We start from the raw sequence: 26,126 nt of genomic DNA on the forward strand, positions 1-26,126 counted from the left end.
ATTTCTGTTTACGCCCTACTTCTGTGTTTCTGTTTTGTGAACATCTGTCCTAGACCACTTTTAGAACCTTCAAACTCTGTTCATCTCTATCACCTTTCACTGAAACATGATCCCAAGTTTCATTCTCAGACAAATGAATCAGCCTCTACTCCAATCATCTAGGGTAGAAGTAGAGTCATCTTTGGCTTCTCTTTTTCGTTCATAGTTCAAACCCCATTTCCAAGCACTAAACCCTATAATTCTCTCTAAAAGAGTTCTCAGATGTATTTTCTCCTTTCCCTTCTCAATGTCACTGCCTTGACTTAGGACATCTTCACTTCTCCCCTTTATTACTTTTGTAGCCCCTGATCTTCCTGCAAACGGTTACTTTCATTCACTCTGTCCTTCATATTGTCATCATTAACTTTAAAGAATATAAATCTTATCATGACATGACCAATGCTCATATAGGATAGAGTTCAAGTGCCTTAGTGGAGCATTTAAGAACTATCAAAGTCTTATCCTTGCCTAGCTCTCTTGCCTCATCTGTCACCCCTTCCTCTCTGCCCCTACTACTTCCTCTTCTATGCACCCTACTCTTTCTATGTGGAGCTACTATTCATTTACTAGTCTACTACCATGTATCTCCATGCTTTTGTGCTTTGCTAGAGTTCTGCAGGATACTAAAGTAAGAACTTAGAATATTAAGGTTCTGTAAGATGTCAGATAGACTTCTATAAAATGTATGAGTGCCAAGAACAGCTTCCTTCTAAATTATATGTATGTATGTATGGTATATTGAAAAATTCATAGTTATTCTTAAATGATTGGATAGTCTGCCCTAAGAAATGGTGTGCCATATGAGGAATGTCATAAGAGAGTGACAGATGCATAAATTTTTACTTCAACATATAAGAATTGTCTACCAATTGAAATTCATGTAGAATACTTGCTGATAGTTTGTTTAGAATCTTGAGTTATCATTTCAACATATGTTTGTTATATTCAGTATTTATTGTGTACATGTATAAAAATAAAAATTTCATCATTTTTATAAAAATTGGTCTGAGATTGCTTTTTGCTCTTATTTAAGCACAAAATATGTCTCATGAACACCAGTTGATATTGTCAATACATTTTAATTTTTTTAATGTTTTATTTATTTCTGAGAGAGAGATAGTGTGAGCATGGGAGGATCAGAGAGAGAGGGAGACACAGAATCTGAAACAGGCTCCAGGCTCTGAGCTGGCTGTCAGCACAGAGCCCAACATGGGGCTTGAACCCATAAACCGCAAGATCATGACCTGAGCCGAAGTCAGATACTTAACTGACTGAGCCACCCAGCGCCCCAATATATTTTAATTTTAAAGTATTTTCTAAATATTGATGAATTAGACTATATTAAACTTAAGAACTTCTGTTCAAAGAGGCAACTTGTATGGGAGGAGATAATCTCAATACATATATCTGCAAAGGATTCATATCCAGGATAGAGGAAGCACTCTTAAATGTCACTAAGGCAAAGACAGACAACCAAAAGGAAAAAATGGACAAAGACTTGAAAGACACTTCACAAAACAGGATATCCAAATGGCCAATAAATAGTGCTTAAACTTCATGAGGGAAATACATATTAAAACCACAATGAGATAACACTACACCACCTATCAAAATGGCTAAAACTTTTAAAAATCAGAAAATACTAAGGATGTGAATCAATCAAAACTTTGAAACACTGGTTATAGGAGCATGAATGGTATAGCCTCTTTGGAAAATTTGCTCAGTGGTATCTACTAAAGCTAAAGATACACATGCTCTATGACCTATATTTCACTCATAGATCTACACCTGACAGATACGCCTACCTGTGCTCACCAAAAGAATGTCATAATTGCATTATTTGTAATAGACCTAAAATGGAAACTATCCAAATGCCCATAAACAAAAGAATGGATAAACAAATTGTAATATTTCCCATAATGGAATACTATACAGAAAGGAGAATGAATGATCTACAACTATACTTAACAATACAGATGACTCTCCCAGACAAGTCTGAGCAAAAGAGACCACATACAAATGAGTGCTACTGTATGACTTCATTGATACAAAATACAAAAGTAAGTAAAACTACTTCCTTGCTGTTAGAAGTCAGGATAGTTACATCTCTGATTATCTTAATCATTTTCAGAAGTCTTTTTACTATACTACACAGTTTCAACTGTTAAAGTTTTAATAATTCTGTAACAGAGGCAGGTACTACCCACAAATATGCCTCTGACGAAGAACTCCCAAAAAGCTTTTCTATAGTTATATCCAAAAGATGTTCTAGTCATGATTTTGCTATATAAACTTCGCTCTTCTTTGGTATACTGGCAATGAATTATCAAACTATATTATATTTAGTTGTTAAAATATATATAATAAAATTATTACTCTTGCATGTATGATAGGAACTTTGGGGACAAATCAGTATGCATTTTAAAAGCCAGGCTAAAGAATGTATGCTTTATTTTACAATCAATGGAAAGTCAGTGGATTTGATCAGGAAAGTGAGTAAAATAATTGTTTTAGCTATATCAGAAGTAGGAAAAATTAAAGCTGAAGGAGAATTAGGTATGTATGTGGTGTGCATGTGTGTGCATGTAAGATTTTATAGAAAATTGCTTTTGGTACCAACAGAGCCTGAGAAATTATGGTCCTTTTGAGTAACTGGGTAATAGCTGGCATCCCATGTATATATAGAACTTAAATGAAAACTTGCCAAAACTTGGAAGTAATACTTGAGTAATAACCATTTGTAAAATTAAATAACCTGAAAGTATAAAGACATTTACTTTAAATATAGAATCTAAAAGCCCATTTGTAGTAATGAAGATCAATAGTTAGAAAAGCCCTCTAAAGTGGGGATGAGCACTGGGTGTTATATGGAAACCAACTTGACAATAAACTATTAAAAAAGAAAAAAAAGAAAGAAAGAAAACATTAAAAAAATAAAAAATATAGCCCTCTAAAGTTCTGTTATTTCTCTATACTCCAGGGATTATTTTTCTTAGTTCAACTGACCTAAAACCTTAAGGGTCATCACTGATGTTTCCCTAAATGTCTAATACATGAAAATACTATGATTTCACAATAAAAAACACTATAACAAGGTATTTTAACAAGATAGTGTGCTAATGACATACACGATGTTTGACAGCTCAGTGGTCAAGTTACATGACCTAAGACAATTACTTTACTTCTCTGAGCTTCAGTTTCCACCTTATCGTGAGGTTTAATTGAAATAGTAATATAAAGCCCTTGGCACAGTGCCCAGTACATGGTAAATGCTGAATAAATGTTAGCTTCTAGAATTGTTATTATTGTTGTCTTAAGTATTAAATAGCAAAATCATACAGTCACTTAAAATTTACTGGGAATAGTTCATGCAGTCCAAACTACAAAGATCTGTTTATATTAAAACGTCAATTTGTTAATTTACATAGAGAAAATAAACTCCCAACCTGATTGTAATTCATATATATTCCCAGCTCAGCATTTTCCCCCCAGGAAGGAAGCACACTTAGGAAACCAAAATGAGATCAGGAATCCAGTGAGTATAGTGAATTCAAGCCAGAAAGATGACTACTTTCTCTCTGCCCTGATTCTCCTTCAACTTGAATCCTGCCTTTGTTTGCTGCAGCTTAATATTCCTAAAACAATTATTTTACTCACTCTCCTTTTTAAAATAAATGTTTATTTATTTATTTTGGGATAGAGAGAGCATGTGTGAGTGGGAGAGAGGCAAAGGGAATGGGAGAGGGAGAATCCTAAGCAGGCTCCCTGCTGTCATCCCAAAGCCCAACACAGGGCTCAATTCCACAAACCTATGAGATAATGACCTGAACTGAAATCAAGAGTTGGACATTTAATCAACTGAGCCACCCAGGTGCCCCAATTTTATTAACTCTCCTGATCAAACCCACAGACTGTGCCCTGATTGAAGAATAAAGTAGAGGCGCCTGGCTGACTCAGTAGAAGGAGCATGTAACTCTTGATCTTGAGGTTGTGATTTCAAGCCCCACATTGGCTGTAGAGATTANATTATTTTACTCACTCTCCTTTTTAAAATAAATGTTATTTATTTTGGGATAGAGAGAGCATGTGTGAGTGGGAGAGTGGCAAAGAGAATGGGAGAGGGAGAATCCTAAGCAGGCTCCCTGCTGTCATCCCAAAGCCCAACACAGGGCTCAATTCCACAAACCTATGAGATAATGACCTGAACTGAAATCAAGAGTTGGACATTTAATCAACTGAGCCACCCAGGTGCCCCAATTTTATTAACTCTCCTGATCAAACCCACAGACTGTGCCCTGATTGAAGAATAAAGTAGAGGCGCCTGGCTGACTCAGTAGAAGGAGCATGTAACTCTTGATCTTGAGGTTGTGATTTCAAGCCCCACATTGGCTGTAGAGATTACTTAAATTTTTTTTAAAAACTTAAAAAAAAAAGTAAAGAATACAGCAAAAATTCCTTAGCCTGCCTTTNTTTAATCAACTGAGCCACCCAGGTGCCCCAATTTTATTAACTCTCCTGATCAAACCCACAGACTGTGCCCTGATTGAAGAATAAAGTAGAGGCGCCTGGCTGGCTCAGTAGAAGGAGCATGTAACTCTTGATCTTGAGGTTGTGATTTCAAGCCCCACATTGGCTGTAGAGATTAAATTTTTTTTAAAAACTTAAAAAAAAAAAGTAAAGAATACAGCAAAAATTCCTTAGCCTGCCTTTTAAGATCCATATTAATCTGTTCCCAAAGTTCCCGTTCAATTTTATCTCCTATTTCTGTCCAACATGATGTCTCTCCACTCCAGTAAGGATAGGTTCTTCATTTTTCTCTAAAACGTTCATTTCTCATTTTGAGCCAAGGCATGTTGGTAGGTTTCCCTCAAAGAATTCTCTTCTCTCTCCTCTACTCAAATTCTTTTTATTATTCAAAGTCTACCTTAAGTTACATTTCCTTCATGAGTAAGGAAGTCTTACCAGTCTATACAAAATCTCTAAATTCCTATAATTTATACTGCTTTGCTCTTTTTCACATATATGTATTGTATATACTGCTTTGTATATTGACTTAACTCCTCTAAATCTTATTTCCCTTACCAGATTCTAAACTTCTGGAAGATAAAGATTTATAATAATATGTATCATATAATATTGAGCTCTCAATTAATAAATGAATGATTCATTAGTGAATGTCATGGTACAAGAGAGACTTCTTCTTGTGAACCCGTGAAGTTTACCTGACTCTGGCAAGCTCCCCCAGGGGCCCATCCTCCAAGTTCTTCTTAGTACTCTCTCCTTCGGTCCTTATAATTACATCAAGGTGCATATCAGAACTTTCCTAATTGTTTCAGGAAATGAGAGTCTAACAAAGAACTGTTCTCTTTAAACGTCTTTTTTAATTGATTTCTTTTACTCTAGAGAATCTAAACATGGGAGCATGAAACAAGCACCCAGCAAGTTACTTTGTAGGAATCTATTCTAATTTTTTGAACATCCTCAGCCCATTAGGCAGTTAAAATGTAGACAATACTCTGCCAGAATATTATGTGCCAATTAACTGATAAAACTGCTATTTAAAAAAAACAAAGTTTAAAGTCATGATTCTAAACTAACTCACTAAATAGTCATTGATTTTCATTAAATTCTTAGTAAATACCTTAGATGCTTTGCGAATTTTGGTAGAGTGAGAGAGCTGAGCAGTTGCCATTGTAGTAATGTATCAAGATTCTTTTAACAAGTCAAACCTGTGGGGGTGAAAAAAAATTAGAGACTTTGCCTAACATAACCATTTTTGTGAATTTTCTAAAAGAACTATATAATTAGTATTTGACTATATTCTTTGGAAAATTAGTTTACTAAACATTTTTATCTCCACTACCAATTTTCTATAAATTTGGCTTAAGATCTCTGGACTAGTATTTCCAACCTCCCAGTAAGAATTTAAGTTGATTTTCTTGTTCCCAAATACATTTTGAATAAAATAAATTGTAAATTACCTAAAGATTCGACAATCTATATATATTTTTAACTTTTTAAAATGTTTATTCATTTTTGAGAAAGCGAGCGACACAGAGTGTGAGTGGGGAGATGCAAGGAGAGAGAGGGAGACACAGAATCTGAAGCAATCTTCCAGGCTTTGAGCTGTCAGCACAGAGCCCAACACGGGGCTTGAAGGAGCTGAGCCATGAGATCATGACCTGAGCCAAAGTTAGACTGACTGAACCTGCCAGGTGCCCCTCAACAATATATTTTACTCATCCTTTTTATTCCCTTAGAGGGCAACTGTGTTCTGTATGTATATAGCAGGAGCTCAAAAAACATTTTGTTTTTCCTTTTTTTTTTTTTTTTTTAAAGAGAGAAGGAAGGCACAAGCATGAGTGGTAGAGGGAGAGAGAGGATCTGAAGCAGGCTCCATGCCCAGCTCAGAGCCTGACACTGGGCTCAATCTCATGACCCTGAGATCATGAACTGAGTAGAAATCAAGAACCAAAAGTGCTTAACTGACTGAACCACCCAGGTGCCCCAATTCAAGAAATGTTTTTGAGGGGTGCCTGGGTGGCTCAGTTAAGCGTCTGACTCTTGATTTGGGCTCCACGATCTTGTGGTTCCATGCATTCCTGCCTCGCATTGGGCTCTACGCTTGCAGTATGGAGCCTGCTTGGGATTCTCTCCCTCTTTCTCTGCCCCTTCCCTGCTCTTGCATGTGCACATACACATTCTCTTTCTCTCTCTCTGTCTCAAAATAAATAAACTTAAAAAGATTTCTTGAACTAACTTCATGTGTAATTGGCTTTCAAAGGTAACTCAAAAGTTACACATCATATCCATTAGGATGGCTTTTTTTAAAAAATGGAAAATAGTAAGTGTTGGTGAGGATGTGGAAAACTTGGAACCCTTGTGCATCATTGATGGGAATCATACAGCTGCTGTAAAAAACATTTTGGAAGTTCCTCAAAAAGTTAAACAGAATTACCATATTATTCAGCAATTCCACTTCTAGGTATAACAAAAAGAACCGAAAGCAGGGATTCAAATACTTGTATACTTCATGGCAGTATTATTTACACTACGCAAAAGGTGGAAACAACTCAAAAGTCCATCAGCAGTTGAATGGATTTTTTTTTAATGTGTTATATACAATGGTATATACAAGTCTTAAAAAGGAATCAAATTCTGATACATGATGCAACATGGATGAATCTTGAAAACATTATGCTAAGTGAAATAAGCTAGACACAAAAGGACAAATATTGTGTGATTTTACTCACATGAGATAGAGGTACTCAATGAAGTCAACTTCATAGAGCAAAAGTAGAATAGAGGTTAAAAAGGGCTGGAGGGTGGAAGGAAAGTGATGTTCAGAGGGCACAGAGTTTCTGTTCAGGCTGATGAAAATTTTCTAAGAATGGATAGCAGTGATGGTTGCACAACACCATGAACACACTTAGTTGCCGCTGCATTGTATATTTGAGAATTGTTGAGGTGGTGAATTTTATATTATGTGTATTTTAATATGATAAAAAAGTTAATGTTAAAAATACATCTAGTTTTGGGGTGCCTGACTGGCTTGATAGGTAGAACAATGTTACCCTTGATCTTGGGAGTAATGGGTTTGAACTCCACATCGAGGGTAGAGTATACTTAAAAAATAAATAAATAAGAGGGACTTTAAGTTATAAAAAAAAAGGAAATACATCTGTTTTTCACTTCTATTGCTTCACTGGCATAAACAAAGAAGCAAATTTCTCTTTTTCTTTTCAAAGATCTTAATTTAATTTATATTGGGGCTCCTTTTCAAGTTTTATGGAGTTCTAACCAAGTAACATATTTAAAGTAATTCCATTCTGGATCACCCAGGATAGCCTGTGATCTTCTTTTGTGTATAGAATATTGCACGATTCTGGATGATTTTGCAAATAAAAGGCGGCAGAATTATTAGAGGACATGGCCACAAGATGGTGATAGAGATTATAAACAAGTAATATTTAATTTCTCTCGAATTTCTTCTTCAGAGCAGCACTAGGGGACACACTCTGACAATATCTTGTAGACACTGAAAACCACCTAATAGTCCTTTAGTCCTTAAAGATTACAAAGGGTCTTTTGTTGACTTTAGAATATAACCTTCATTTCTGTGTATAACCTTCAAATCTGACTCAACACATCAAGTGTTTCCCTTAAAACTTCAAGAAATAAAATGGGCAAAATCAGTAACTACAAAAGTTTAAGCCCTAGTTCTAGCCCATTAAACCATGTAAATGACCCCCTCCTGGGGTAGTTATTAGTTTTAGAGACAATAAGTAAGAAAAATAGGGGCACCTGGATGGCTCAGTTGGTTAAGTGTCCGACTCTTGATTTCAGCTCAGGTCATGATTTCACAGTTCATGGTATCAAACCCCACATTAGGCTCTGTACGAACAGTGGTCAACCTGCTTGGGATTCTCTCTCTGCCTCTCCCTCTCTCTAAATAAATAAGTAAACATTTAAAAAATAATAAATAATAATGAGAAGAATTTTTCAATAGATTTCTTCATTGATTTTTTTTTTTTTAAATCTCTCTATGGGGGTGCCTGGCGAATCTCAGTAGAGCATATTCTCGGAGTTGTGAGTTTGAGCCCCACGTTGGGTGTAGAGATTTCTTAAATACATAAACTTAAAAAAAAATTCTCTATGATCATAAGACATTCAGACGGCATTTCTGGAGAATCAAGCCCTGAAAAAAGCATCAGTCAATTAGGACATAATAGCTAGGACATTATTACATCTGTATAGGAATGTACAGAAAACCTGGATTAAACTGATACTCTCACTGAAAACTCTTGAGACAATCAGGTCACATGCTTTTGAAAAAGGATTCAAAGCTGGTTACTATTAGAATTTGGTAAATACCTGAGGAATTAACATTTCTGAAATATGTCAAGTTAAATTTTATTTACACATATGTGTGTATGAAGAGAGAAATAACCAGCAGTATAATGCAATAGAAAGCGACTTTGGACTTAAGGAACCTAAGTTCAAATTCTGTTCAACTACCTAGTAGCTCTGTAACTTGGTCATATCACACAATGACCCTAGGCTTCAGTTTCCTTTTTTGTAAAATGCAGACAATAAATCCAACTTCTCAGGGCTCTAACAATGTTTATCCGGGAATGTGTACATCCAGAGAGCATACTTAGCATACTCGCACTCTTCTGGAGCCACACTACCTAGGATCAAATTTCAGTCTGCAATTAACTTGTCTGTCCAAAAGATTGTGTGCCTCAGTTTCCCCATCTATAAAAGAAGGATAGTAATAGTACCAGCTTCATATGGTTGTGTGGGTACTAAATGAGTCATTATTTATAGGGGACTTAGAACACTGTCTGGCAAATATTTCATTATAATAAAGCATGTTTATTTTTAAAAATCTTATGTTAGGTGTGCCTGTGTGACTCAGTTGGTTGAGCATCCGACTTTGGCTCTGGCCATGATCTCACAGTCTGTGGGTTCAAGCCCCACATCGGGCTCTGTGCTAACAGTTTGGAGCGTGCTTCTGATTCTGTGTCTCCCTCTCTCTCTACCCTTCCTCCACTCGCACTCTGTCTCTCAAAAATAAACAAAAATAAATAAAAATCTTATGTTAGCATTTGAACTCCTAGTTTTCTTCCAGCCTTCCAGTTGTTCCTTCTCATTGTCTACTTCAGACTTTTTTCCCCTGCCCACTTCTTAGCATTTGTGTTCAGGGTTCTATAGTAGGATCTCCTTTTCTTTTTTTTCTTCTAAACACTTCTAAACTCCCTGGATGAACAAATATATTCCCATTGTTTCAATTACTATATCCATTCACATGACTGGATATAAGAGGCCCAGGTCTGTCTGAAGAGTCTATGAGACAGTTCCACTTTGATGTTCTCAATGCATCTAAATATCAGTTCTTTGGGCCTGTGGGTGACTCAGTCAGTTGAGCGTCTGACTTCAGCTCAGGTCATGATCTCATGGCTCTTGAGTTCAAGCCCTGAATCAGGCTTTGTGCTGACAGCCTGGAGCCTGCTTCGGATTCTGTGTCTCCCTCTCTCTCTGACCCTCTCCCGCTCATGCTCTGTTTCTGTCTCAATTAAAAAAAAAAAAAAAAAAAAAAAAATTTTNTTCTCAGGGCTCTAACAATGTTTATCCGGGAATGTGTACATCCAGAGAGCATACTTAGCATACTCGCACTCTTCTGGAGCCACACTACCTAGGATCAAATTTCAGTCTGCAATTAACTTGTCTGTCCAAAAGATTGTGTGCCTCAGTTTCCCCATCTATAAAAGAAGGATAGTAATAGTACCAGCTTCATATGGTTGTGTGGGTACTAAATGAGTCATTATTTATAGGGGACTTAGAACACTGTCTGGCAAATATTTCATTATAATAAAGCATGTTTATTTTTAAAAATCTTATGTTAGGTGTGCCTGTGTGACTCAGTTGGTTGAGCATCCGACTTTGGCTCTGGCCATGATCTCACAGTCTGTGGGTTCAAGCCCCACATCGGGCTCTGTGCTAACAGTTTGGAGCCTGCTTCTGATTCTGTGTCTCCCTCTCTCTCTACCCTTCCTCCACTCGCACTCTGTCTCTCAAAAATAAACAAAAATAAATTTATTTTTAAAAAATAAATAAAAATCTTATGTTAGCATTTGAACTCCTAGTTTTCTTCCAGCCTTCCAGTTGTTCCTTCTCATTGTCTACTTCAGACTTTTTTCCCCTGCCCACTTCTTAGCATTTGTGTTCAGGGTTCTATAGTAGGATCTCCTTTTCTTTTTTTTCTTCTAAACACTTCTAAACTCCCTGGATGAACAAATATATTCCCATTGTTTCAATTACTATATCCATTCACATGACTGGATATAAGAGGCCCAGGTCTGTCTGAAGAGTCTATGAGACAGTTCCACTTTGATGTTCTCAATGCATCTAAATATCAGTTCTTTGGGCCTGTGGGTGACTCAGTCAGTTGAGCGTCTGACTTCAGCTCAGGTCATGATCTCATGGCTCTTGAGTTCAAGCCCTGAATCAGGCTTTGTGCTGACAGCCTGGAGCCTGCTTCGGATTCTGTGTCTCCCTCTCTCTCTGACCCTCTCCCGCTCATGCTCTGTTTCTGTCTCAATTAAAAAAAAAAAAAAAAAAAAAAAATTTTTAACAAATCAGTTCTTTTCCCCAAAAACCTATTTCTGTTCCCTAGCTCAGTAAATGACATCATCAAATACCCAATTGTTCAAACTTAAAAACTATGACTCAACTCTGTTCCTTCCCTCATTCCCACATCCAGTCTCCTTAACATTTATCAAATATGTCCATTCCTCACTTTATACATGCTGTCATCTCTGCTTTAGATCAGATTAGCCTCATATTTTTGCCTAGACTGCTATAGCCACCAGTCTGCCTGTCATTGATCCTGCCCTTCTCCAGGCTGTTATTTTGTATTGCAGCCAGAGTTTTCTTTCTAAATTGCAAACCTGATTATATAACTTCCTAGACTGAAATTCTTCAATGGCTTCCCACTTCCCTCAGGATAAAATCCAAATTCCATACCATGGCTTCAAGATCTGGCTCAAGCCTTCTTAGCCGCATCTCTAACCATTTGCCCTTACACTTTTATGAATCAGCTATTCTTATCTACTTTGATTACCCTAAAGGACCATATTCTCTCCAGCTTTCAGGCTTTTGCAATGGCTTTTGCAATATTCTTTCTGCCTGAAACATTCTCCTCCATTTTCAATTCTTACTTATCTCCTCCATATGGCTTAGTATAATGTTCTCAAGGAATATTTCCTGATTCACAACCACCAAGTTAGGGTTATGTACCCATTATAATATATGCTGTATCATGGTTGCATTTAGGTATCCATCCCCCTATTGTGAGCTAACATGAGGGTAAAGTTGTGTCTGTCCAGCTCTTTTATTTTTTGTTTTTTTCTTAAGGTACAATTTAGTGGATCTTTAAGGTACAATTTGGTATATTCACAGTTTTGCAACCATCACTATTAATGCTAGAAGATTTTTGTTACTTCAAAATGAAACTCTGTCCTCATTACCAATCACTTTCCACTCTCCCCTCCTCCTGACCCCTTGCAACCACTAATCTATGTTTCATCTCTATGAATTTGCCTATTCTGGACATTTCATATAAATGGAACCATGTAATATGTGACCTTTTGTGTCTGCTTTACTTCATTCCTGAATCCTCAGCACCATTATAGTATTGAAACAAAACAGGTGCTCAATAAATATCTCCTGAATCAACAGAGAGATACAATAACAAGGAAGAATTAAGCATCTTAGAAAAGAATTACAGAATATTAATATTAATAGACAGAAGGAACTTTGAATGTCATCTAGTCCAAACACCTAATTTTCTAGATGAGGAAATCAAGGTTCAGAGAAGTCAACTGACTTAGGGTCAATCAAAAAGTTGTTGGCAGAACTGAGAATAAAACTTAAGAAACTCTGACTCACAATTTATGGGTTTTTCTAAAAGGACTCCCCAAAATGAAATCCCTTTTTGCTTTCATCTCACCTAAAATAATGCATTACCCAGGTATGTAGGTGGCTCAGTCCATTAAGTGCCCAACTCTTGATTTTGGCTCAGATCATGATCTCATGGTCATAAGATAGAGCCCCAAGTCAGGCTCTGCTCCGGGCATGGGGTCTGCTTAAGATTCTTTATCTCCCTCTTCCCCTCCCCCACCCCCATATGCACATGCACTCTGTCAAAATAAACATAATAAAATAACATGATGCACCAGTGTCTTCCTAGTTGTTGAGCTTGCTTGCTTATTTCTAAATACAGTAGTGTCGTTATACCTTTTTCTGTTTTTCTAGAATGAGCTTGCTTTAGGAAGGCAAAATATATCTAAATAATTTTTTTAATAGCCAGGCTCTTTTCAACCTCCAACTATTCTGCTGCTACTGTTGTTTTTCCTTTGAGCAGTGTTTTGTGGAAGTCTCCTATTCAAGTACAAACTCTGCTTAATTTTGAAAGCTCACAAGCTGACAGCCCCAGGAGGTATGATACTACAGATCATGCACTCTCAGAGAATAACTCTGATGTTTTTTTATCACCTTGTTCTAACTCACTATCTAAAAACCTAGGAGAGATTTCATAACTACGGTTTTTAAGAACAGAACTCTAACTTTCAAATGTCTTTCACTTATATATTTGCTTGCCTATTTGACCCACAAAGATCCAAAACTTCACAGGGCATCAATATCTTTCATTTTTATGCTTGATATGTCTACTCTGTGACAAGAATTATGATCATGAGGAAAAGGAAAGATTTCTGTGCTTTCTCAGCTAAAGACTCATGCTAGGCTTACCTCTTGACCTACATCTCAACTACCCTATTTAAAATGACACAATTGCTTACTATTTTACCCTTTTATGTGTGAATCCAAGATTCAGATAAAGATTAACCAGCTATTGTTCAGCACATTAAAGCCTAAACCACTTTTTCCCCTTTGGCCATTCTGAGTGAAGCAAAAACCAGTTTTACTATGTTTGCCCAAAGACAATAATAGTTGATTTCCTAACACTCCCCACCCATCTTTCTCATCTTCCAAAACCATTTTTTTTCCAACAAATCCCCTTTCTCTCAAATGAATAATATTTAATAGCTGGATTCTTTTTTTTTTTAAATATTTTTATTTATTTCTAGGAGAGAGAGAGAGAGAGAGAGCGTGAGAAGGGGAAGGTCAGAGAGAGAGGGAGACACAGACTCCGAAATAGGCTCCAGGCTCTGAGCTGGCAGTTAGCACAGAGCCCGACACGGGGCTCGAACCCACAAACCGCGAGATCATGACCTAAGCGAAAGTCGGACACTCAACCGACTAAGCCACCCAGGCGCCCCTAATAGCTGGATTCTAATAAACGTGACTAGATGACCTTTCTTGCCTGATAGGAAGGGTGGCTTTACTCAAAGGAAGTACATTTTGACATAAATGGGTTCAACAACATAGAACTGGAAAGGAAAGGAGACATCCTCTACAGATAATCCAATCTCTTCATTTTAAAGAAAAGGAAAGTCAATTTAGTGGAGGAAGGATAGTGTTTTTAACAAGGATACTGTTAAAATAGTAGGGAAACAATAGGATATGCATAGGCTGAAACTTCCCCAACACACCCCCCTCCTCGCAAAAAAAAAAAAAAACCCAACAACAACAAAAAACCATCAACCTAAATTTCACACCGTATAAATATTAATTCAAAATGGGTCATGGCTTTAAATGTAAAATATAAAACTATAAAGAAGACGAAAGTGAAGTTCAACAAAAGAAGTTGGTTTGTTGAGGCACCTGGGTGGCTCAAATGGTTGAGTGTCCGACTTCAGCTCAGGTCATGATCTCATTCATGGTTGGTGAGTTTAAGCCCCACCTGGGGCTTTGCGCTAACAGCGCAGAACCTGCTTGGGATTCTGTCTCTCTTTCTCTCTCCCCCTCCCTTGCTCATGTACTCATGCTCTCCCTCTCTCAAAAATAAGTAAACATTAAAAAAAAATTTTTTTTTAGAGAACTTGATTTGTCAAAGGTGGCCCAGTTACTCAGGTTTCAGTTTGCTTCCATAAATTATCATTCACCATTTTAACAAATCCCATTTGGCTCTGATAATTTCCCTTCTCCCCACTCACTCAGAGTAAATGGTTTCCACTATATTAACTGGATATTTGTACATGCTCTTTTGGTTTTTTAATATCTTCTTCAGGCCATTTCAATTATTCATTCATTCAACATTTACTGGGTGACCACAATGTGCCAGGCATCATGTAGGATTACAGAGATATAAAATAATACTGTTCACATAGCAAGAGCTTGATGATCTAATGGGGGAGAAATTAGACTATCAGCCTAATTAAATAAAAAATTCCTTTAGGGGCGGGCGCCTGGGTGGCTCACTCTGTTTAGCCAGGGACTCTTGATTTCTGCCCAGGTCATGAGACCCACGTTGGGCTTTGCGAGGATTTCGGGGAGTCTGCTTGGTATTCTCGCTGTCTCTCTCTCTTTAAAAAAAGAAAAAGAAAAAAAAAATTCCTTTGGTGCAAGCACTTCATTTTCACCAGCAAGTACATGATGTACTGCACACCCCCTCCCATGCTCCGCACATCTGAACACACGTCAGTGATTGGCCAATCTTGTTTCAAGGCATTTTCTCTCCTGCGCTATTTGGGGAACTAAAGTCCAAGGAGATTAAATGGCACGTCCTGGATAAGGTGGAAAAGAAGCCAAGGTCATTCCGTGGGGACCCACCCCAGCTCTGTCATCTCCTGGTCTGTGCCGAGAATTGATTTTGGCAGAATACCTCCATGTCTGAAGAAAACCCGACCTAGCTAAATTCACCTCAAACCTCCACACCCGCCCCCCATCCCGACTGCTTGGCCCCTGATTACCCTTGCTGTTTCCTCACCGAGACTCCTTCCTCCTTTTCCACCGAAATCTGAATTCAATAGCTACTTTGATAGCGGGAATACCGGTGTTCCCAGTACAATTATCGCCACTTTTTTTTTTTCCTGGTATATGAAAATTTTCGAAATCGAGCGGTGAGGGCGGGGTGGGGGAGGTGTTATCTAGAAGCTTGTCTTTTTTCTTCGACCCCTGCCTACCCGCCTCAGCGAAATACTTTAAAATCAAACTTAAAGCTTCAAGTAAAAGGAGAGGAAAAGCAAAAAAATTAACCTAAGAACATGGAAGTAACAATGCTCAAGCGCCCGCTTTCTCTGGAGACCTTGCGTCTGCACAGCCCTCGCCTCAGCTCCTCTAGGTCTCTCTCAGATCTCTCGGGATACCCAACGGCCTTTTCGAGCCCAAACCCTCTCGGGCTCATGAATAACCAACGAGGCCTTTCTGGGCGGAGCAAGACGCTTCCTCATGAATAATTCATTACCTCTCGGCGGCTAGCACGGGCGGCCCGCCTCCTTCGGCTTTATGAATATGCAAAAAGGTGCTAGAGGCGGCTAACCGCCTTCTGGCTGTCGCTGCCCCCTCAGCGCCGGCGTCGTCCGCGCCTGGCCTCCTTCGTTCTGGGTTCCCAGCCACATGCCCTCCGGTCGCCGGCGCCGCGTTTCTCCCACCGCCTTCTTGCCCTTCCTAGGGCTTGCCACGCGCTCGCGGGCCTGAGGGACCTGTGCCTGGCTCGCGGCGCCGCGAACCTCGACGGGGCCTTCCTCTCAGGACCACTCAGCTTGTGCAGCCAGTACTTCGAGGACAGCCTGTCTCTGGGCTTGCTGAGGAGACGCCTGCCGGCGCAGGTGAGGCGACGGCGGCGAGGTCGACGCGGGCGGTGCTCGGTTAAAAGCCCGGAGGACCGCAGGGTTATTGCAGGCCTGGGACCGGGACTGGCAGGGATGGGAGTCGGGGGAAGGGGCGGCCAGAGAGGCATGAGGCCAGTGCAGAGCGGGGTTAGGGAGAAGCATCTAGAGCCTTGGCAGACGGGTGTCAAAGCGGAATCGGGAGCTAGAAGTCTAGAGACAGACGTTTTAATCCTTGAGGGTATCTCACGACTTCCCTAACATAGACCCAACTGTGTGTTATTTTGAACTTCGACTTGTAATTACGCAAATGAAACCTGAGCCAGGTGATCCCTGTAAGCAGTCGGGTGTGGGTCTCCTCAGATCCTCTCTCGCGCATACAGGGACATATTCGGTACCTTGTGAAGCTTTTCTAAGTTCGTGAGGTCCTTCGAACCTCTGCAAGCGGCTTTATTAGAAGGTGAATAAAAGAAGCATGGCGGCATTTGAAATCTGATTTTACTTTGTTTCTGCAGTGAAGGAAAAAAGATCCCAGCTAGTAAAAACATGAGTTTATAACATAGTAACTAAGCCATAATTTGGGTTAAAATAGTTCTTTGGTGAAGGTTTTTAAAAAATGTTTATTTTGAGAGAAAGTGCATGCGTGATGAGGGGAAGGGTAGAGGGAGAGAGAGAATCCCAAGCAGGCCTCACGTTCAAGGCAGAGCTGGACCTCATCACCAAGGGAGCCTGACCTGAACTGAAGAGTCTGCAGTTAAACTGAGTGAGCCACCGAGGTGTCCCAAGTGTAGGTTTTCTCAACCTCTCCCTGCCAAATGTGATAGCTCCAAATTTCTCCAGATGTAGTCAAATGTTCCCTGAGGTGCAAAATCACCCTTGGTTGAGATCAACTAATTTAATCCTAAACTTTACAGAAGTAATTGCTCTTTAAGCTCCAGCCTGACAGATGGTCTCTCTCCTCCAGTCCTTTTCAGTGGCATCAGTCAGTATTTACCAGCTTCCCTCTGGGGGGGATTATCTGCCCTCAAGTCTCAGCTTTGCTAACTGTCTGCAAAGAGCCTTCGCCCTCTACGCTGTTCTAATGAAAGTTTATCCCTCTCCATACTGCACACAAACACAATTACTATCTCTCATTACTACTGTTTTCTTCCCCAAATCTATCACAATATGGATTTCATTTATTTGCTGATCTGTTTTTCTTCACCACCTAGAATACAGTAAGCTGTAGTAGAGACCTCATCCATCTGGGTCACTCTTGGATCTCTAGTAACCAGCCCATGCCTGGTACACAGTGATCACTCAGAAAACATTGGTGGATGGGAACAATAAACAACCCTCTCTTCCTCCTAAGTACTTCTGTGGAGTTTCTCCTACTCCTTTCCATCCTGCTGGGCTTGTGACCTTTGTTTGGAACTTGAATGGAAGACTGAGCACCTAGAAGCTATGAGTAAAGTCTTCACTTTTCCCACTGACTTATCCACTCACAGAAACTGTCCAATTAAGGACATTGAAGGTATACATATAGTTGAATGAACCAATCTGTGACTTTAAGGAACAATATTAGACAATTAAAATTTGATAGTACCACTGGGGGCATTAGAGATTATCAGTTTAGCGGTACCTGGTTGGCTCAGTCAGTTGAGCCTTGACTTTTTGATTTCAGCTTGTGTCATGATCTCAGGGTCATGGGATCGAGCCCCATGTCAGGCTCCATGCTCAGTGCAGATTCTCCCTCTCCCCCCCCACCCCCATCAGAGTGCTCTCTTTCTCTTAAAAAAAGAGAGAGAAGGAAATAGAAAGGAAAGGAAGGAAGGTATTTTATGGATGAGAGCTTTAATAATTTGTGCAAAGTCCTCAAGCTTGTTAAGAGACCAAGTCACAAGTCTCACACCTCTCTTTCAAGTCTGTTTTCTAATCTCCAGCCAGTCTAGTTTCTTATTTCTTTTCTGTGAAAATAATTTAGAGCTCAAACATGAAAATCCAAAGCCAAAGACCTGCTTCTCATCAACTAGAAGCCTTTGAGCTTGTACTCTTCATCTTTTGATTAAATCTACCCCAGGGATAATGGCCTAATATTCAAACAATTACCCATCTTCTCTTGTACCTTTCAGTGATTAGAGATTGGAAATTGTCCCCATCAGAGCAAAGTTCCTTGTTTATTTTGGAAGGAAAAATGTACATTGTGGGAGAAATTGATCATTGCGTACAAATTTCCAAATAACCAGTTAAAGTTTGGCCAAACCCTGTATCCAGTAGAAAAATAACATATGAAACAAATTAAAATAAGATGAAGAAGGGAAATCTCTTTTGAGATTACTTTCATTGCCTAACACTCTTTAGACATGTATGTTTCCTTTTACGCTGTGTTCCTGAAACAGTTGTCACTCTTCATAATCAATCTTTGGTTAGACCCTTGTTTTTTGAGAGCTAAAGACCATTTTTTCCTTCTCAATTAAATTCAGGGTGTCTTCTTTTCCCTTCTTGATTATTTTATATAGGCAGCACCTGGTTAGTTGAGTCTTGCAGCATCCTCTCAGCTGTTAGGATTTTGGAGTTTTTTTCTGAACCATCTGATAGCACTTTTAGTCATAGGGAGTAGATACCATTTAAATGTCTGACTGGAACTTTCCCCATAAAGTTCAATTTAAGCTTGGAAGTCTTCTCCAAAAGATGGTTTACATGAAGTTTGTCAAAAATAGACGTATTGAATATAAAATATATTTTTTATGTTTATTATTGAGACAGAGAGAAACAAGAGCATGAGTGGGAGAGGGGCAGAGAGAGAGGGAGACACAGAATCTGAAGCAGGCTCCAAGCTGTAAGCATAGGGCCTGACGTGGGGCTCGAACCCACAAACTGTGAGATCATGACCTGAGCCGAAGTCGGTTGCTTAACCAACTGAGCTACCCAGGTGCCCCTAAAATGTATTTTCAAGAGGACATCTTTAGATGCAGTTTCCTCTTCAGTATACACAACCATGATAACAAATACAGAGAAAAGAAATTGGGGTGGAGGGAGAAACTAAGTGTGAAGGGTAGTTTCTTTATCCTCTTTACTTTTGCCTTTTATTAGAACTCTTAAAATCATAACTTCTGGGGCACCTGAATGGTTAAGTGTCCGACTTCGGCACAGGTCATGATCTCATGGTTCGTGAGTCTGAGCCCCGCTTTGGGCTCTGTGGTGACAGCTCGAAGCCCAGAAGCTGTTTTGGGTTCTGTGTCTCCCTTTCTCTCTCTGCCCAACCCTGACTTGTGCTGTGTGTCTCTCTCTCAAAAATAAACATTAAAAAATTTTTAGGGGTGCCTGGGTGGCTCAGTCAGTTGGGTGGCCAACTTCAGCTCAGGTCATGATCACACGGTTCGTGGGTTCGAGCGCCGCATTGGGCTCGGTGCTGACGGCTAGCTCAGAGCCTGGAGCCTGTATCAGATTCTGGTTCTCTCTCTCTCTCAGAAATAAATAAAATGTTTAAAAAATTTTTTTAAATAGATTAAAAAAATCATAACTTCCAGTCTTCATAAAGCTAACACCACCATAGGCATTTATTCATCAAGCATTTATTTAATACCTGCCCTTTATAAAGCACTCTGCTTGGCATTGTGGGGACCAGAGAGATAATAATTTGGTCTCTGAGCTATGGAAGTTCACGGTTTAGTAAGAGAGAATGCCTGTAAACACATTACTCACATAGAAAATATTAATGCAAATATTAATGGAAGTATAAATTATAAGATAGAATGGAGAGAAGGAAGCTACGCATTTTAAATAATGAATCAAGACAGCTTCACAAAGAAGGTAGCATTTTAGGAGGAGAACACATGTATATAATATCCTTTGCTCATTCTTTGGCAATGGTTAGACAGCTTCATTTGCGTGTCATCCTTGCGCAGGGGCCATGCTAATCTTCTCTGTATCATTCCAATTTTAGTTATATGTGCTGCTGAAATGAGCACGTAGACAACTTCAAACCAATAAAAGCAGACATTTTGCCCACCACTTTAGAACTAGGAAAGAAAAGGAGGGGTAAGATCCTTTTTTTCCCCCCCATTCCTGGTAGCAGCATGCTTCTGAAAGCTAAATGTTACCTTAACAATCGTAAATGCCTCATTTATAGTTAAGAGGAGAGTGCCAGCTGCATTATTTCAAGCCCTTCTTTCTACATTATGGTGTTATTTTATTCTGGTCTCTATTGGGGCATATAGTAGCCATGAGATTTTTAAATATTTATTTATTTATTTTCAGTGGTGTTTGTAAATATGTTTGTGACTCTGGAGTCCCAGAATTTTAAGTATCACTGAGAAGAGACAAAATGATTTAGAGAACTTAAGTTTTCTTTTTTTAGTTTTTTAATGTTTTTATTTTATTTTTGAGAGAGAGACAGAGCATGAACCAGGGAAGGGCAGAGAGAGAGAGAAACACAGAATCTGAAGTAGACTCCAGGCTCTGATCTGTCAGCACAGAGCCTGATGCAAAGCTCGAACTCATGAAACACAAGATCATGACCTGAGCCAAAGTTGGACACTTAAGCGGCTGAGCCACCCAGGCACCCGAGAACTAAAAGTTTTGAATCAGGCTTCTATATGTAAACTAGCTACATTGCCTAACTTATTTAGAGTAATTTTTAGAGAGAAAGGCAAAGAGAAAGAATTACCAACTTGTTTTAGCTTTTGAACTTAATCTATTCTTTGGCAGCCAAAGAGAAGATAGTCAATATGAAAGAAGTCCAACTGTAAGTAAGGTCTCATAAGCTTCTGCTGCTTCTGCCAGTACCCTGGCAATGTACAAAATATAATTCCATGTGTAGGTGACAATTTATCATGCCCTTCATGGCCATTCAGAGGTGCATATTGATTTCTACATCCTTTGAATTCATCTTTTCTAACTGGCAGAAGAATCTCCTTGTGGGTTGTATGTTTCTGAGGAAAACCTAGTGTTTAATGAATTGGAACAGGAAATGACAGAGGCTATAAGGGACAAGTTGCTGCCTGCTTGAGTGCCCTAAGAAATGATGTTAAGGAAGGTAATAATTCTGAAACATTATAAAAATGCTACTTGATTCTCTTTTCTGCTGACTATGAAGTTTTGGTGACATGTAAAATGATGTTACGCCTCCTAATGTTTACATTTAATAGGAAAGATTGCAACTGAAATAGATTTTAAACTGGTTTTTCATTACTGCTACTTGGAACTTCTGCCTAGAGATCTGAAATGAGGTGATGTTCAAAATCTACCACAGTACTGACAGCCTGTATTTGAAGCCCTTTATTTCTTACACATTTTGATGCTTGGAATGTGACAGTTACCATAAAAATGGTCTAGAACTCCTGAGACCATAGTGCAGCCTCTACCCTATGAGAGGCCTTTTTTCTTCCTTTAATTTATACTAGCTCAATGATAAATGTGTATTAATGACCTCTGGTTAAGAAGGTTCTTAATTTAAGATTCAGAATACTTATGATCTTAATCTTAGCACAAATTGAATGCAAATATAAGACATTTGAGGCAGGATTTTCTTTCTTGCTTTCTTTTAAATTATTGCCCCTTTACCCTTTTAAATTTTTTTTTATTTTTTAAATGTTTTATTTATTTTTGAGAGAGAGATAGAGGCAGCGTGAGCAGGGGAGTGTCAGAGAGAGAGGGAGACACAGAATCTGAAGACAGGCTCCAGGCTCTGAGCTAGCTGTCAGCACAGAGCCCGATGCGGGGCTCGAACCCACGAACCGTGAGATCATGACCTGAGCTGAAGTCGGATGCTTAGCCGACTGAGCCACCCAGGCACCCCTTCCCTTTTTTTAAAAAGTAATCTCTACACCCAGCATGGGGCTCAAACTCATGACCCAGAGATCAAGAGTCACATGCTCTACTGACTGAGCCAGCTAGGTACCCCCAATACATGATTTTCTAACATCTCTTCTCATTAAACAAACAAACAAAAAGCAATTTCTTTCTGCAAAGAGAAAGATTTAACAACTGAAAAGTGAGTAAGACATTAACAGGAAAATTACGTATGTACATAGCTTTTAAAAATGGAAGGGAGAAAGAATTTCAAGATCTCATTTGGAGATTTACTGTGACTTACACCTAAGAAAATTCCCAGAAAGCCAGATTCCTGTGAAAGCCATATTTTCAAATGTGCCAGGGGCTACGTTAATCTTGGTCATATTAGTTCACAGCACAGAAAGATTTACTGTAGTAAGAGGCATTGGGAGAATTCAAAATATGACCTTATCAATCATCTGTGGACATCTCTCCCCCTTTATTTGTTGAAGAGTGCCCAGACATAGGACATAATCAGTACACATTGAATGAATGCATAGATGTTGGAAGAACTCCAAATATCCCAGTGATGAACTGGATGTGTTCAAATTATGCTTAATGGAGTTGATCTTTGAAAAGGTGCATTGCAAATTTCCTGTTTTTGTTGTTAGTATTATTTTTCCATTTATCCTAATTTGAAATCATTATCTTTTATTGTTACCTTTTTTCAAGTATAGTGTACACACAGAAAACTATCCTTTCTTTAAAATGTACTTTTTATTGGGACACCTGGGTGGCTCAGTCAGTTAAGCTTCTGACTCTTGGTTTCGGCTCAGGTCATGATCATACAGTTCGTGAATTCCAGCCCTGCATCAGGCTCTGCCGTGACAGCATGGAGCCTGCTTGGGATTCTGTCTCCTTCTCTCTCTGCCTCTCCCCTCCTTCCTCTTTGTATCTTTCTCAAAAAGTAAATTTAAAAAAGGAGGGGCACCTGGGTGGCTTAGTTGGTTAAGCATCCCACCTTCAGTTCAGGTCATGATCTCATGGTTTTGGGTTCAAGCCCTATGTCAAGCTCTGTGCTGACAGCTCAAAGCCTGAAGCCTGCTTCAGATTCTGTGTTTCTCTCTCTCTCTGCCTCTCCCCTGCCCACACTTTGTCTCTCTCTCTCTCTCTCAAAAATAAACATTAAAAATTTAAAAACAAAACAAAAAAATGAAATGTACCTTTTATTTACATATACATAAAATTCATTAAAGTGTACAAATCAATGGTTTTAAGTATATATTTATATAAAGTGGTATAATCACCACTAATTCCAGAACATTTTTATCAGCCCAAAAAGAAACCCCATGCTCAACAGTGATCATTTCTTTCTCCCCTAACCGCTATCAACCATTAATCTACTTTTTTTCCTCTATGGATTTGACTGTTCTGGATATTTCACATAAATGAAATCATATAATATATAGCTTTTTGTATCTGGCTTCTTTCATCTAGTATAAAAATTAAAGTGTGATATTCATGTTATAGCATGTAGCATATTAATACTTCATTTCCTTTTATGGCTGAACAATATTCCGTTGTATGGATATGCCACATTTTGTTTATCCATTCATCAGTTGATGGACATTGGCTTGTTTTCACTTTTTGGCTATTAAGAATAATCTTCCTGGGGTACCTGGCTGTCTCAGTCAGTAGAGCATGTGACTCTGTTTTGTTTTATTTAATGTTTGTTTATTTTTGAGAGAGACAGAGAGACAGAGTGCAGTTTGGGGAGGGGCAGAGAGAGAGAGACACACACACACACACAAACACACACACACACACACAGAATCTGAAGCAGGCTCCAGGCTCCGAGCTGTCAGCACAGAACCTGTCTCAGGGCTCAAGTTCACGAACTATGAGATGATGACCTGAGCGTAAGTTGGATGAATGCTTAGACAACTGAGCCACCCAGGCACCCCTAGAGCATGTGATTCTTGAGCTCAGAGTCATGAGTTAGAGCCTCATTGGGCATGAAGCCTACTTAAAATGAAAAAGAAATTTAAAAAAATAATCCTCCTGAATATACATTTTCCAAAGAAAATATACAGGTGGCCAAGAGACCCATGAAAAAATGCTCAACATCTCTAATCATAAGGGAAATGCAAATCAAAACCGCAATAAGATTTATCATCTCACATGGGCTGGAATAGCTAGTATCAAAAAGACAAATAACAAATGCTGGTGAAGATGTGGAGAAAAGAATTTAAAAAATTTTTTTAGGTTTTTTATCGGGGCACCTGGGTGGCTCAGTGAGTTGAGTGTCCAACTTGGACTCAGGTCATGATCTCATGGTTGGTGAGTTTGAGCCCCACATCAGGATCACTGCTGGTCATCATGTCAGGAGAGAGCCTCTGTTCCCCTCTCTCCCTCTCCCCTCCTGTGTTCTGCCCCTCCTCAAAATTTTTAAGTGTTAATTTTAATCACCCAGTGCTCCTCACACAAGTGCACTCCTTAATCCCCATTATCTGTTTCACACCTTCCCCCACCTTCCTTTTGGTAACTATCAGTTTGTTCTCTATAGTTGAGAGTCTGTTTTTTGTCTTGTCTCTCTTTTCCCCCCTTTTGCTCCTTTGTTTTGTTTCTTAAATTCCACATATGAGTGAAATCATGGTATTCATCTCTCTGACTTATTTCACTTAACATTATACTCTCTGGCTCTATCCATGTTGTTTGCAAATGGCAAGATTTTTTCTTTTTTTATGACAATAATATTCTGTGTGTGTATACACACATACACCACATCTTCTTTATCTGTTCATCTATCAATGGACATGGGCTGCTTCCATAGTTTGGCTATTGTAAATAATGCTGCAGTAAACATAGAAGGCATGTATGTATCCCTTTGAGTTCGTGTTTTTGTATTCTTTGGGTAAATACTCAGTAGTGTGATTGCTGGATCATGGGGTAGTTCCATTTTTAACTATTTTTTAAGATTTTATTTTTAAATAATCTCTACACCCAATATGGGGCTTGAAGCTTATAACCCTGAGATCAAGACTTGCATGCTCTATGCATGGAGCGAGCCAGGTGCCCCTATTTTTAACTTTTTGAGAAACCTCCATACTGTTTTCCACAGTGGCTGCACCAATTTGCATTCCCACCTAGAGTGCAAAAGGGTTCCTTTTTCTCCACATCCTTGCCAACTTGTGTTGTTGTTTTTAGCCATTCTGACAGGCGTGAGGTGATATGTCATTGTAGTTTTGATTTGCATTTCCCTGATGGTAAGTGATGATGAACATTTTTTCATGTGTCTATTGGCTATCTGGATGTCTTCTTTGGCCAAATGTTTGTTCATGTCTTCTGCCCATTTTTAATTGGATTATTTAGATTTGGGGTGTTGAGTTTTATTAAGTTCTTTCTATATTTTGGATTCTAGCCCTTTATCAGATATGTCATTTGCAAATAGATTCTTCTATACGGTAGGTTGTCTTTGGTCTTGTTTATTGTTTCTTGTGCAAGAAACTTATTTTCATGTAGTTCCAATACTTTTTTGCTTTTGTTTCCCTTTTGTTTTGTTTCAGGGGACCTGTCTAGAAAAAGAAAAGGTTGCTACAGTTGATGTCACAGAAATTATTGCCTGTGCCGTTTATAGGATTTTTATGATTTCAGGCCTCACATTTAGGTCTTTAATCCATTTTAAATTTACTTTTGTGTATAGTGTAAGAAAGTGGTCCAGTTTCATTCTTTGGCATGTTGCTGTCTAGTTTTCCCAACACCATTTGTTGAAGAGACTGTCTTTTTCCCATTGGATATTCTTTCCTGCTTTGTTGAAGATTCATTGACCATATAATTGTGAGTTTATTTCTGGATTTTCTATTCTGTTCCATTGATCTATGTTGTCTGTTTCTATGCCAGGACCATTACTGTTTCAACTATATAGCTTTGTAATATAACATGAAGTCTAGAATTGTGATGCCTCCAGCTTTACTTTTCATTTTAAAGATTGTTTTGGCTATTGGTGGTTCCATAAAAATTTGAGGATTGTTTATTCTAGTTCTGTGAAAAATGCTGTTGGTATTTTGATAGGGATTGCATTAAATGTGTAGATTACTT

At 38.7% G+C, this 26,126-nt stretch overlaps 1 protein-coding gene, 1 long non-coding RNA gene and 1 other non-coding gene across 8 annotated transcripts in view; 1 reads left to right on the forward strand and 2 right to left on the reverse strand.

Moving 5' to 3' along the window:
* HORMAD2 (HORMA domain containing 2) overlaps positions 1 to 15,947 on the reverse strand; it is a 99,577-nt gene extending 83,630 nt beyond the window's left edge. For 3 of the 6 annotated variants that reach the window (XM_077761518.1, XM_077761515.1, XM_077761519.1), the window contains exons 1-2: positions 15,703 to 15,799; positions 5,681 to 5,768 (exon numbers count right to left, since the gene is read on the reverse strand). In XM_077761518.1, the coding sequence (XP_077617644.1) occupies positions 5,681 to 5,731 (51 nt within the window). In that variant the 5' untranslated portion in view covers positions 5,732 to 5,768; positions 15,703 to 15,799. Of the gene's footprint in view, positions 1 to 5,680; positions 5,769 to 15,433; positions 15,450 to 15,702; positions 15,800 to 15,910 lie in introns of those variants that run through there. The other 3 variants (XM_077761517.1, XM_077761516.1, XM_077761520.1) reach the window with 3 other exon arrangements.
* A 71-nt stretch (positions 15,948 to 16,018) lies between these two features.
* The window catches only part of LOC144229480 (uncharacterized), a 37,760-nt gene continuing 27,652 nt past the window's right edge, over positions 16,019 to 26,126 (forward strand). The window contains exon 1 of the long non-coding RNA XR_013334493.1: positions 16,019 to 16,274. This is a non-coding gene — a long non-coding RNA (uncharacterized LOC144229480). The remainder of the gene's footprint in view (positions 16,275 to 26,126) is intronic.
* On the reverse strand, positions 20,121 to 20,224 carry LOC144229579 (U6 spliceosomal RNA). Its single transcript, XR_013334528.1, has one exon. It is a non-coding gene; the product is annotated as a U6 spliceosomal RNA (small nuclear RNA).

The sequence above is a fragment of the Crocuta crocuta genome, unplaced genomic scaffold (assembly GCF_008692635.1).
Source record: "Crocuta crocuta isolate KB4526 unplaced genomic scaffold, BGI_CrCroc_1.0 scaffold348, whole genome shotgun sequence".
Lineage (NCBI taxonomy): Eukaryota > Metazoa > Chordata > Mammalia > Carnivora > Hyaenidae > Crocuta > Crocuta crocuta.